This window comes from Manduca sexta, unplaced genomic scaffold (assembly GCF_014839805.1).
Source record: "Manduca sexta isolate Smith_Timp_Sample1 unplaced genomic scaffold, JHU_Msex_v1.0 HiC_scaffold_1893, whole genome shotgun sequence".
In the NCBI taxonomy this organism is placed as follows: Eukaryota; Metazoa; Arthropoda; class Insecta; order Lepidoptera; family Sphingidae; genus Manduca; species Manduca sexta.
Window position 1 is genome coordinate 1 of NW_023592803.1, and position 13663 is coordinate 13663.

General features: G+C 36.2%; 1 protein-coding gene across 1 annotated transcript; it reads left to right on the plus strand.

The window, feature by feature from the left end:
- The first annotated feature begins 639 nt into the window (after window positions 1–639).
- LOC119191761 (insulin-like growth factor 2 mRNA-binding protein 2) lies at window positions 640–10270 on the plus strand. The gene is made up of 3 exons (XM_037445626.1): window positions 640–820; window positions 933–1193; window positions 5065–10270. Exons 2-3 carry the CDS (start codon window positions 957–959, stop codon window positions 5248–5250), a joined length of 423 nt encoding a protein of 140 aa, XP_037301523.1. The 5' UTR covers window positions 640–820; window positions 933–956; the 3' UTR covers window positions 5251–10270.
- The last annotated feature ends 3393 nt before the right edge of the window (window positions 10271–13663 follow it).

Here is a 13663-nt window from a genome sequence, read left to right on the forward strand (position 1 = left end):
CTATGCCTACTGGAGTCTCTAAATCACCAACTATTGCTCATAGCCAGAATACTAAATGACGAGCGTGATTTTATAATTTGATACTGGAGTCTTCGTATTTTTTTTTAACTCTAGTAATAAAAAAATAAAACTTGCGTTTCGTGCGTTCAGTCAAGTTTGTATGAGTAGTTATGAATGAGTGAGTGTGCACAAGTTAGCTTCTTCGTGTATATTAGTCCCAGAATAAATCTGTTACAGCCTGTTATGTGCGTTAGGTGAATTAAAGACTGTAACTGTTTTCTGTTAACCGGTTTTAATCTGTTTTATTATGCTAATAACTTCAACGAGAATACAATTGAATACTAAAGCATGACGCGGTTTCGACAAAAATATTTCTATAATAGAAATATCATATAATAAATATATTCTTATAATAGAAATATTGTATATATAAATACGAGCTTCAGTCGTTTGTCAAAAGATGGTTCTGTAAATCAGACGAGATACACTTGCAGTGCCGCTTGGAATTTGTATGTTCATTTTATATACTTCTTCTTCGCCCTCATTCTCAGTAATAACTAATATATTATAAACCCACTATATGTTTTGATATAATAAATGAACAATTTATGTCCTTCCAGGAAACTACGTATTTGTACATCCCGAATAATGCAGTGGGGCAATCATTGGTACAAAGGGTTCCCATATTCGCAACATCATCAGATTCAGCAATGCTTCGGTCAAAATCGCTCCTCTGGAGCAGGACAAGCAAGGCGAGAACCAGAACCCTCAGCAGGAACGCAAGGTCACCATCGTTGGAAGCCCTGAGGCTCAATGGAAGGTACATTTTCAGTTTTGACCTACACCATAGAATTCCCCGCGATGACTGCCGATCTGTGCTTAGTAAATTAGTTTGTAATTGACATATTTAACAAATTTATTTATGTTTAAAGGCGCAGTATCTCATTTTCGAGAAGATGAGGGAAGAAGGTTTTATGTCTGGCTCTGATGATGTACGGCTAACCGTGGAGATCGTGGTGGCATCGTCTCAAGTGGGCCGCATTATCGGCAAGGGCGGGCAAAACGTGCGCGAACTGCAGCGCGTGACCGGCTCGTTGATCAAACTGCCCGAACAATCGCAACAGCAGCAGGGCTCGCAGCAACAGGACCACGACACTACAGTCCACATCGTCGGTCCCTTCTATAGTGTTCAGGTATGGATAGTGCGCTATGGTCATGATCTGTTTGATTGATTCACAGTAATTAAACGTCTCATCGTATGTTTTAAACTCGATATGTATCCGTGGTTATTATATTTGTCTTATGGAAATGATGCAATTGCGAAATGTTATATGAGTATAATACAAGTGTGGTCTGTCGGTGGTTGTTTGCCAGAGCGTTTGAATGTGATGTGTACCAGGTGTGTCACATGTAGTTACAAGTCCACTTTGTCTTTTGATATCATTACTATTACTGCAAGAAACTTCTGTTGGTGTACACTATGAAGTACTTTTAAGATAAGTATATGCCGTATTATTCGATAATCTATGCACTGCGAACTTGTTTCGTTGTCTGTGATATAATTTTGCCGGCTCACTGTGACATAATGAGATGTTTACATTTTGTAGCGGGCGTCCGAAGCGGGGTGAAACATATCAAGAGACACCCGTGTAAGGGTTCCTCCTTCATTGTGTGACCCTAAGAAAAGGCACCACTAAGTGACTGACCCGTTGTTTTATGTCTTTGACGCGACACAATAGGTAAGTTTCAATTGATTACTAATGTATCAAGCTAAACACGGCGAATGTTTTGTAATATAAATATAATATTTTAACCAATAAAATTTTCTTAAATCATGTGCCTCAATGTTTCATTTATAATGGACTGTGTAACTACATGTACTCCTCGTCTTTTATGTGGATTATAGGCTGAAAGTGATGTATGAGAATGTTTGGGATTTAACTAGACCGTACGAAAACTGTGCTGTATTTTGGCGATTTGTTCCTTATGTCTAAATGATCATTTACCGATATTTTAACTCAAGAAACAGAAGTTAGTGCTAACATTATTAATCATATCATGCACCACCATGTACCTACTTACTTTTTTATTCTCAATGTCACGTAACTGCCAAATATTTTATTTTAGCCTTATAAACGTGTATGTAATGGCAAAGTATTTGGGGTTGTGTACAAAGGATGTCTTTGGTTTTTTTTTTGCGTATTGGACCCCCCAGTCAACACCGCGGGAGACCCGCGGATGGGATACTGGTATCCCCCCGGCTCAGCGACTGCAGAGTCCTGGAGAAAAGTTGGGAGGGATAGCTGGGAAGGAAGTGTGGGTGAAGCATAAATAAAATTCTAGATTGGTTTCGTCGGCTCTGTATAATAAATGACACTATACCTAAACTTAGGATAGTGCATGATTTCACGAAGTCTTACAACTTATACCTTGGGAGCAGGGATGTAATGGATATAATATTTCGGATCTGGATACGGATATAGATATAGGAATAAAATTATATCGGTTTCGGATACGGTTACGCATATGTAATTATTTCGGATTATCCGTTAGTTTCGGATACGGATAATAGATTAAAGTAAAATAAGAATAGTATGTAATACGGTATCTACCATCTATTACTAACTATCGTTCGTCGTCATTGTGAATTACTAATTAATAATTATCTATGAATTAATTGGGTGACATGGGTATTCGAAAAACCCTGTGCTTTGATTTGAGATGAACTTTCGGTAAAGTAGTGCCACCTCCTCTCCGTGAAAAGTTATCACATTTACATATTGCAAAATTTACATTAACTTAATCAAAACATATCTATATTGAACTCGACTTTGGACGCATTTTGTCCTTATAAATCAATTTAGGTACGTAACACAACACTTTTTCTTCACTTTATTAAATTAAGTAGGTCTACTCATAAATAAAAAATGACTATTCATGAATGAAGTTATGTTATGATCAAAAAATAACAAACTATGCAAGATTCACGTGGCGCGTGAAACAAAAACCTGTCGTAACATATTATCCGTAACTTATCCGAAACTTTTGTAACGGTTACGGTTACGGATATATTTTATTTCGGATATCCGATAGTTTCGGTTACGGTTACGGAGCTCCATAACATCCCTGCTTGGGAATGGTGAAGAACGATTTTACAATATTTTTAAAATTTGTGATAAAAGTTAATCTGGCAATATCACTTACTGGCCATAATACAACAGCAAAGCTAACATTTCGCGCCAGTTGTCTCTCTGACAACAGTGTCGGTTGAAGTGATGGAATCACACTGTAAGACTTCGCTTATAGCGTTAATGGACAAGTCAAATCGGCTTGGTATTACTGGCTCGGATAACTCGGGTAAGAAGTAGATATTGGCGTTGGGTTCAGGCACATTATTTGGACTTTGGTGAGTGGAGATTGTTGTGTTTCAAGCCAGCTAATACGATAAAATTGTCGCAATGGCCGGACACTGAAATCGTATTTTTTTTATATTATGAATTTCTTTTATTCTTTTGTGACAGTGTTATTAATTTAGCAGTTGTTTTACAATATTTGTTATTGACCACGCGGATTGCACGACCATCGTGGCACTACGCTGACACGAAATTATTCACCAGCCATCATGAATTTAGTAGATTATGAACTGTAATACAGTGGCAGAGCTGATAACATGTCATGAAAAAACACACTTTCTCTGTATATGCCTTACACCAGCATACAATCTAAAACCTACGGTGGCCTTCTTCGACTCATACGGGACGGCACTTCTCTAATTATGCGGGCTAAGATGCCCCCATACGCTAAAATACGCCTTTGCTAAAGGATGTCGTGGTGGAATTCTCTAGATGCCCCCGAGCAACAGAACACTCGTTTTAGATCCCTGACCATCAACTTTCACTTTTGTTACCTACTCTGATACTTGAGGGCCAGTAAAACATTCGTGGTTTTTCTGGAATTGCCGGTTTTGGTGAAGATGTTTGTTTGGTCTACATATTATATTGTTCCAGAATTTAAATAATAAAGTTTATATTTTGATTGAAGAATAAAATGGTATGTCCAAATTTGGAAATAAAATGTTGATAGTCGTCACTAATAATTATCAATCGCCAGTGTGTGAGCTCCAGTGAATAAGAACGTTTCAAGCTACTAACAACAACTAACAACTTAAGAAGCACTTATAATTGGAATTAGGAAAATATAATATTACTACTACCCTAATACTCATTAAAGATACTTGTATTGTGTATTACCGAATGTTGTTTCGAAATAAAATAAATACATGATTTAAGTGTGGTAGTCGCGTGAAACGTGAAAACGTGAAATATCGATGTTCTTTTATTAGCTGTTACATATGTATGTACACCTTTGAATAAACTGGATCTCATAACATTTTAGATTATTCAAAAGTGATGTATGTATTACAGTAAAAAGTTTTTAGACGTTTGTCAAGTACCTCATGTTTCGTTCCTTTTGCTTTTCCATTTTAAATTTCTGATGTGGAATATACTGAAACCGGTTGAGTATTATCAAAAGTAGAACTGATAGTTCAGAACGGTTACATATCATACATTGTGGTCTCAGTTAAAGTATAGCCAAAGATAAAAATTTCGTGATATGAGTGAAAAATAAACAAAGGGAATGCTTTCTAATACAGCTCAAACTAAACTAATTAAAAATAATGCCTATACTGGTAGGATTGACAACTCACATATCAGTTTGTATTAATCTTTGAGTTCGGATCGTACTTTGTTATGGTATTAATCGTACTATGTAGTTACATATATCCTCCAAAGGTCGCCACTTAATTACTGAAACAAATAATTTAATTATTAAAAAAACAATATTTTTGATTCAATAACATCGCAATTGCATAAACATGCAACGAAATTGGTTAATGTGTCCTATACCATGAATTGCAATATATCTGTCGTAATTACATAGTTTTATAAATATAAGCATCGCGAAATGCTGTGTTTTCTTAGATTAATTGGCACACGCGTATCGCTTTGTAATGCGTGTTTGAAACAGGGATGTGGTAATTAAAACGAGTGTTTGTATCTGCAGTCAGCCCAACGCCGGATCCGTGCGATGGTGGCGCAGGCGAGCGCGCCGGGCCGCCGCCGCGCAGCCGCCGCCAGCGCAGCAGTAAACACTTCAGTCACCTCTGCAATTCCCCCGCGCGCCCTCACTACCGTCTCACCCCTGACTCCAGCAGTTCCCGCCAGCATCGGCCGGCCACTGATCTTGTGATCCGTCATTACAACTGAAGATTGCTATTCGACTAACTCCTACAGCTGAGGCCACCCTAGACCACAACGGACACTTTGATCCTTAGGCAGTATCTCGAATAACTGTGCAGGCAGGCTGTTATGTTGGCAACACGTGTCCAGATATTGTTGTTGACATAAATATATTAATCTAGTGAATTTGTAATTAAATAATATTGATAAATCCATATTTTATCCCGGTAATTATCTATGTTGATGATTAATAATTGAATATATATTATTATATATAATATTATTCATATACACTATTTTTTAACGATAGTAATTGTTATATTGTTTTCATACAGTTTCTCGGCTGCATTATAAGAGTTGACATATAGATGCAATAGTTAATGATTATGTTCTCTATACATAATATACAATATACACAGGTTAATAGCGATATCTATAGTACCACACCTTCTTATACAACTGAGAGCATATTTTGTTTTGTTATTATGTAATAGATTAATCTGTTGAAGTCACTACACTATAATGTTAAATATTATTTGAAGGGTGTGTGGGATGTAAACCAACTTGGAAACGGAAATTGTACACAACATCGCTTTAATGAGGAGGCTCAATGGACTAACGTATGCTTTTCACATTATATTTTAGGAATGTTTCTTGTATCGGATTATTGGAATTTCTGCATGCTGCGTCGTAAATCAGTGAAATGAATCGACGTGTGCCTTGGGTGTTTAGTAACAAATCCAAAGTGAAAGCCGATCGCATGTCGAATCGGCGAGATTTTGTGACGAGCCTTGACTTGACTAGCGGCCGCCAGCTCTTGCGCCCCGCGGCCGCCTCCACATCGATATTGGAGATGAGATCCACCGACGATGGATATAAATATTTTTGATATGGTAGTAATTGTTGGAGACTAAGGTAACCTTATGAATTTTAATTTGTAAGTGGCATTTGTTGATCGTTTTCTTTGTAATTTTGTCTTTGTTAGCTTTATAGTGTTTTCTTGTATTGACAATCTAAATGAAGATTTTGAAAATTAGGATGATACCTTAGCGATTAATGGTGCGAGTGTAAGCGTCGTATTGTTTGGTTCTGTCGTGATGTTTTATTGATTATTATTATCAAATGTACGATTTGCGTTATAATTGTGCCAAGTGAGATATTTAAATGAGAGTTTTAAGATTAAGTGAATAATATCAAAATTAATGAAAGCTTAGATATTTATATTTATAATTGTGATAAATAATATATGGAAGTTTTGGCAAAAATGTTACTAAGAATGTTTGAACATTCTTATTTCCATTTCCTCAACTTTAGGTTAGATTGTAATAAAATTGTAAATGGTTCGCGTGTAGGCGAGCAGGCATGGCAGCAGGAACACGGTAGGGGGCCCGGGGCACGAAGCAGGACGCCCGCTGCCCACGCCACTGTCCGCTCCCCGCTCCCCACCCCAGCCGGGCGCCGCTCGCCGCTCGCCCGCACGACCCGGTACTTCGATATGATGTCACTACTTGTTACATCTATTCCGTGTCCCAAGTGCATCAAAATAATTCTCATTTCATTCAATAACAAGGCCTTCACTTTTGTTAGAGTGCTGAGCGTATAGAGGGGGTACATGGGTACACTTATTAAATTTTATTATAATATTGACTTAGGTTCGATTATTATTCACTGATTTCCTGTATAACGCGCAAGCAATGTTTTACATAAGTTACACAAATATCTGGGAATAAATAAAGCGAATAGTTTGCCATCGTTTCTATTGCTTCCACATATTATTGACAATAAATCTCACATTTGGCATTATTCCTAACAAATGAAATTATTAAAAAATGTATTATTGTATATTGTAATTTATCGATAAATAATATTTTACATTGAAATAAAGTATTAAATGTTATATTGTAGCACATGTACTGTTACCGAACCAAGTGTCTCACTGTTAGTTCCTGGATTGTCAGATTTCTATCAAGCATTTATTGATATAGTTGCAATAGTTATAAATAATAATAATAATATTAGTCACTATTCACTAAAATAGCACAAGATCCCACTTGGTTTATATAAACAGTATGTGTGAAATATCTCTTACATGTACTACTAAGTTTGGTATTATATTTTGTAAAATATGCAAACCTACAATGTTTAGTTTTACAAAAACGCATCGTTAACCTAATATTACCACGACAGTGTAGCAGACCTATAAATATGCCAATGCAATAATTTTTTTTTCACTAGTTCAGTTGTGTTTAATGATTAATTACGAATTTAATATTGTCTTTGTGCATTTTTCGATGTATTGGCATATTTTGCTTCTCACAGAAATGTTAGGATTATTGCAAGTTTATGCTATTTCACTGTTTTTCAACAAAATGTAACGAAAGTACATTATTTACATGTTTAGTGTCGCACTTCATACTAATGTATAACATCAAAACGAGAATATTTGGGTATCTCCAACGAATCGATTTCGCACTCCAAAAATACTACACTAGAGATTTGTTCGAACTTTGCCCACACGATATCCCGGTAAACGTGTTGTAATATTTGGCGAGGTATATTTGATTGCGTATTTGTGTTGGAGAATCACTCGATATACGCTACGAAAGATTATATTAAAATAAACGGCCATCAGCTTACAAATTAATTAATTACATCGTTATGGGTAATATTGAGAACCTAACGTTAACCTATAACATATCAGGGAAAACAAACGTCCACGAAATGTTAAGCGCGGCGAAGTCATGCTCAATGACTGAATAATATACATCATACATCTTTGAATTCAGACTGAATTATAAGCCTGTGCGCTGATTTAATATATGAAGCATTTATTGTGTAGGTAAACTTACTCCGACATTTTACAGTCTTAAAAATTACAAAACTGACATCCAAGACTGATACTAAAATAACTCGGTTTTGCGACGACCCATCTTTTGTCGTCGGACTAGTGATGTGTGTCCATGATGTAACTGTCAGGAAGCCTAATACCGTACCTATTGCCTATACGAATAGAAACGGGTCGGGTAACCGCGAGCTGTTTGCTAACAAATTGAATTTGATTGCTCTTTGCTTGGGTCACTTAAAACTTAAAAGTTCTGAAACAGGGAGAATTCATTACCTTAAATTTTTAAGTACCCTCAAGAGCAAACATTATTAATTCCAATTATTTAGTTGTTTTAAGATATTAGTTTCCAATTGCATGTTCGGCATATAAACATTCCAAACTTAATAACACCACATGCTGATTGATTGATTGTACTTTAAACCTTTACAGCAAATACGGGAATCTAATATCTTAAAATAGTTGCAATTATTACTGTACTTATCATATTATTATGGTAAAGTCTGGTATTACAATTTTATTGAATGCTATAGTTATTCAATGTTTTTCAGCGAATTTGTTACCTTTGGTAACTTATCCCTTTATTGGGATTCTTATATACTTTTGCTTATATTTTATTGTATTGGATTAATAATTAATTGTTCAGCATAAAAGTGTAATTCGTTTTTTTTTTTCCTGAAGTTAGATGAGTACCTGTCATTGGCCAGGTACAATAATAAAAATAATAAATTAACTAGTCCTGCAAACATAAAATTTGTTCAATTCGCTTATGTAATAAGTTGTATCCACAACAATTTTAAAGATATAAAACTTTAATTTTCATGTATAATGAGAATGTGGCGATGTTATTTTTAACTTTTAAAATCAGGTTTAAAAAAAACGAATTGTGTAATGTTGGTGTACTATTATAATAAATTACTAATAAAAAGAAATTGGCTTTGTGTTAAGATCGTTTGACGTAGAACATTGATCAGACGAGAGTATGTTGATCTGACACGAACAGCCAGATTCCGCTTGCATCGGCTATCAATGGAATAAATAATTGGTTACTTTCACTACAACAGAATGTACATATAGGCGCGTTGTTTATTCCTTCCAAACGTGAGCAGGAGAGGGTACATTATGATTTGTAATGTTAGGATGCAGATGATAGTTTTAGTTGATTAATTGTATCGTTGTGAAGTAGTTTAAGTTGAGAGTAGGCGCAGGCGGCGCGTGGCCACGAGACTGAATTACACCCCTGCCGTCGCGCCGTCGCGCCCATTACTTACATGTCATTCATAAGTTCATTCTTGTTTGAAGATGGTTCTACTGTTATTTACATTACATTTTTAATATTACTTTCTCATGTGTGTAACAACTATTTTGTGTATACGTGTGAACGGCTGATATATTATCTATTTTATTAAATGCATGATTGTATTTCGAAGAATTGCATCTTATAAATGAAATGAAATTTTTGAGGAATGATTATAATTGTATTCGTCTACAATTTTATGTTAATGAGAGTCGAGCACGCATCGCCTAGTAATTTTATTTGGTTTATTTCAATTACTTGTTAACTTTGTGTTTAGTGGGGAAACGTAGCACTCAACTCTGTTGTATTGAAGTTTCATCGAGTCTATAACTAAGTGTTTATGTATGTGTATGTATTTATGTATCTTACTGGAATATAACAGTGTGTCGGTGGAGTTGCGCGCGGACGGGCTTACCGAGCGGCTCGCCGGGTCGCGACCGCTTGTCAGAGGAGCCGCGTCCCGTCGCGTCACGTCCCATTGTGTACTAGTACGTTGTAGTATCACGCGGACCACTGATACCTGTTATTTTTTAGAATTTGAGAAGCTGTTATTGTTGCTTCTCATGGGTGTATTCAGGTTCCGATACACAGTATAATAGAGTATTGTTTTATTTTCCAATAACTGTTCATACTGGCATTAAGGCATATTCCAGCGAAATTTTCTTTGAATTTTTACTGTTACTTTTAGAACCATTTTATAATTGGTATAAGTTCTGAAACTAATAACTACCTCAATATTACTAAATGAATATGATAATTATCTTTGTGCATGTTTTTGGGAACTGAATTTTAAAACGCAAATTCAATATAGTATAAGAATGCTATTTTAAACATAGTAACAAAAATTTGTGAAAATTAGGTTTCTTAACGTAATAAAAGTAATGGAAATTATACGATTTTTCTTTCATGACACCGACCTAGGGTTGATGCCCATTAATCCAGACTAGCATAACCCCTGCTACTTGATTCTCACAATTCACGCACGAACAAAACAAAACATTTAAGCTTACGTGATCAATTTTGATTCATCTAGCTTGATATACCAGAACAATATTTAATAGTAATTACACACCGAAATATTACATCTACTATTTTTCAACAGATCTTTACCAAATTATTTATGTGCACACTTCGGTTAGAATCATTCCTTGACCAAATTGGTCAAATATTTAGAAGTGATTGATTAGAAGTACGCACGCGAGCCGCATTCGCGACGCGACTTAACGCGATTAATAGAGTATTTGAATATGTTTGATTTTGTGCATTTTTTAATGTGTAACCTCAATTAGTACAACAAAAAAATTCTGTGACAATAGCATTAAAATTCGATAAGACATTGCCAATTTCAAATGGGGTAGTTATTTATATTACAAATTGTAAAACGCTCTTTTTACAGTAAACATTATATTAGCAAAATAATTACAGAATACAATTTTAAACATTCTTTTGACAACGTCCAGCCAGAGAGAATAATAAAAGAATAGTCGCCGCGTGACATATCTTCTCTTCTGCCAGCCAGACCGCGGAGCCGAATATTTCCGGAAACGCCCGATGTCATCGGTTAGGATAACGCCACGTAACATCGGCCATCCTGCAAAGTGAATACCGTAAGGTATTCACAAAAATAAATTTGAGAAAGTAGAACTGAATTGGGTACCTATATTTTTAAACAAATAGGGCCCAGCAACACAAATCAGAATGCTCATGTCTGCACACAGAATATGATCAGAATGCTCATGACTACAGACAGAATATGATCAGAATGCTCATGGCTACAGACAGAATATGATCAGAATGCTCATGATTACAGACAAAATATGATCAGAATGCTCATGACTACAGACAGAATATGATCAAAAGGCTCACGGCCACAGACAGATCAGATTAAATAAATTAAACAGTTACGCACGTTCGCATTGTCAGCCTGAAGTGTTGCGCCACCGATTTGAATACACATGACTCCAATCATTCCTGTCTCCAATGATTTAGTTTCTAAAAAAAACAGCCTCTTCAGTGAGCCAAGCAGCAGGCATAACGAAGTTTTTCTTATGAATGTCGTGAATCGTAGTAATGTACAGACATCAATAGGGGACCGGCCTATGCTTGATTTTGTACATTATTCTATATGTAATGGTTAATAATACGAAAAAGAAGCACTCCTGCGAAAACTGCATAACAATTGGTTAAAAAATGAGCGAGTAATTCACATTTAAAATATTGTAATGTGCAGAAGTGGGCGCGATGTGGGGATATCGCTTCATCTCTTTTTTCGCACGCGTCGTAATTCCCGATGACGTCACATGTGGATATTTCGTCTCTTTTCTGTTTCTTGTTAATTACCCCTTCCAACGAAATTCAAAGACTTATAACTTGTTGATTTTTTACCGGATTTTAATAATTCCTTCTGTGTTATAATTAATATTATGTAAATATTTGATAATAGTAAAGAACAAAAATGAGTCCGGTACCCTATTCCATAGGCATTCCCGACATATTTACTTCAACAGACGTAGACGTTGCCATGGTAACTAAAATCTGAGAATCTGGTAATTTTAATTTTGGCATTCAATGATTCATCACAGATTTATTCCGATAGTTCTCTTCACATTCGAATTCAATGTAACTTCAAATTATCATTTGTATAATCCCACTTCTGAATGTAAAACGCTCTTTTTACAGTAAACATTATATTAGCAAAATAATTACAGAATACAATTTTAAACATTCTTTTGACAACGTCCAGCCAGAGAGAATAATAAAAGAATAGTCGCCGCGTGACATATCTTCTCTTCTGCCAGCCAGACCGCGGAGCCGAATATTTCCGGAAACGCCCGATGTCATCGGTTAGGATAACGCCACGTAACAAAATATTTCTAAGTGCAGGAGTGGACGTGGAGTGGGGATATCGCTCTATCTCTTACACACGCATCGTAATTCCCGGTGACGTCACATGCAAATATTTCGTCCCTTTTCTGTTTTTTGATACCTATTACCCAATTTTAATGGCTTATAACTTTTGAGTTTTTCACCAGATTTATATAATAATAATAATAATAATAAAAACCTTCGAAATAAAAAGAATTGACATAATAATAATAAATAAAAATAAGTTAAATACCATTATTACATTGGCTCATAAATAATAATAGTAAAATGTCCACCCGCAACAGGCTGATAATGACATAGGCGTCACCGCGTTGGTTCTACCGCCTGCTGGACTGCATCGTCTACAGGTCCTGTTAAAGACGGTCGGTCAAAGACGCGCTCTTGGTGCCCCGTGGTACGTCCGCAACCGCAACCTCCTCGTGGGTACCAATATGCCTACTACCAGGCACTTTCTGCAAATGACTGGTAAGTTCTATTTCGTTTGGGCTGTAAGTCACCCTAACACGTTGGTTAAGCAAAATCTGTTTACACTCTATTCGACTGCACTAAATGGAGACGGCCGCGTTCAGTTCCCACAGACCCAGAGGGCGATGTCAATCTTCGTCGACGCTATTCGTCGTAAAAAGGAGTTCCTAAAACTCAATTACACTTTACAAGACCGCAATACCGTTCTCGCGGCCGAGGAGTTTGCCGCGTTCCCCGCCCCTGACCTTTTAGTAATTCCAGACCGCGTACTGACGAATACGGTAATGGATAGATTGTCTAGTACACTCATCCCTAATCGTTGATGTCTCATTCTCCTCCAGAGGCCATCCTGAGCCGAGGTTCGTAACCCGTTAGTTGGTTGCCCTCAGCATGGTCACTTAATATTCAATGGTTCCAAACGCTTAAAACGCTCAACCTGAAGTCCGATGTGGTTGTACAAGCCGACCTTTGTCTTGTCAAGCCAAAAACATGTTATGAATAATAAAAATGATAGGTATTTATCAGACATCAGATTTGCGGTTTTTCAAAAGCCAATCTTGTATAAAAATCTATGATATTGCATGTTAATAAAGAAGTAGATACGCCATTAGAACGCGCAATCTCTTCAGATTGGGATTTGTCACCTATTCACTACGCGGAAATTAAGTATGTTGGCCTTGTTAGGCCTCGTTTAGGAAAACATACTTAATTTCTTAATTTTTATTTTGTGTCAAAAAATCGCATAAACATGAAGTAAATTTTATCAGGATGCAGTTAAAACTTTTATTATTACGTTGTTATTTGACAAGTTTCTTGAAGAGGGCCTACGCTGTCTCATAGCAAAGTGGGTCAACATACATTTTATCCATAGATCTACCGTTAAGTTATTTTATCAATGTGCGACAAAGGGCATTCTTTGGATTAGTGTAACAA

Coding starts and splice junctions, on each gene's coding strand:
- LOC119191761 (XM_037445626.1), top strand. CDS start 957: ATGAGGGAAGAAGGTTTTATGTCTGGCTCTGATGATGTACGGCTAACC. Junction 1,194..5,064: donor GTCCCTTCTATAGTGTTCAG/GTATGGATAGTG, acceptor TTGTATCTGCAG/TCAGCCCAACGCCGGATCCG.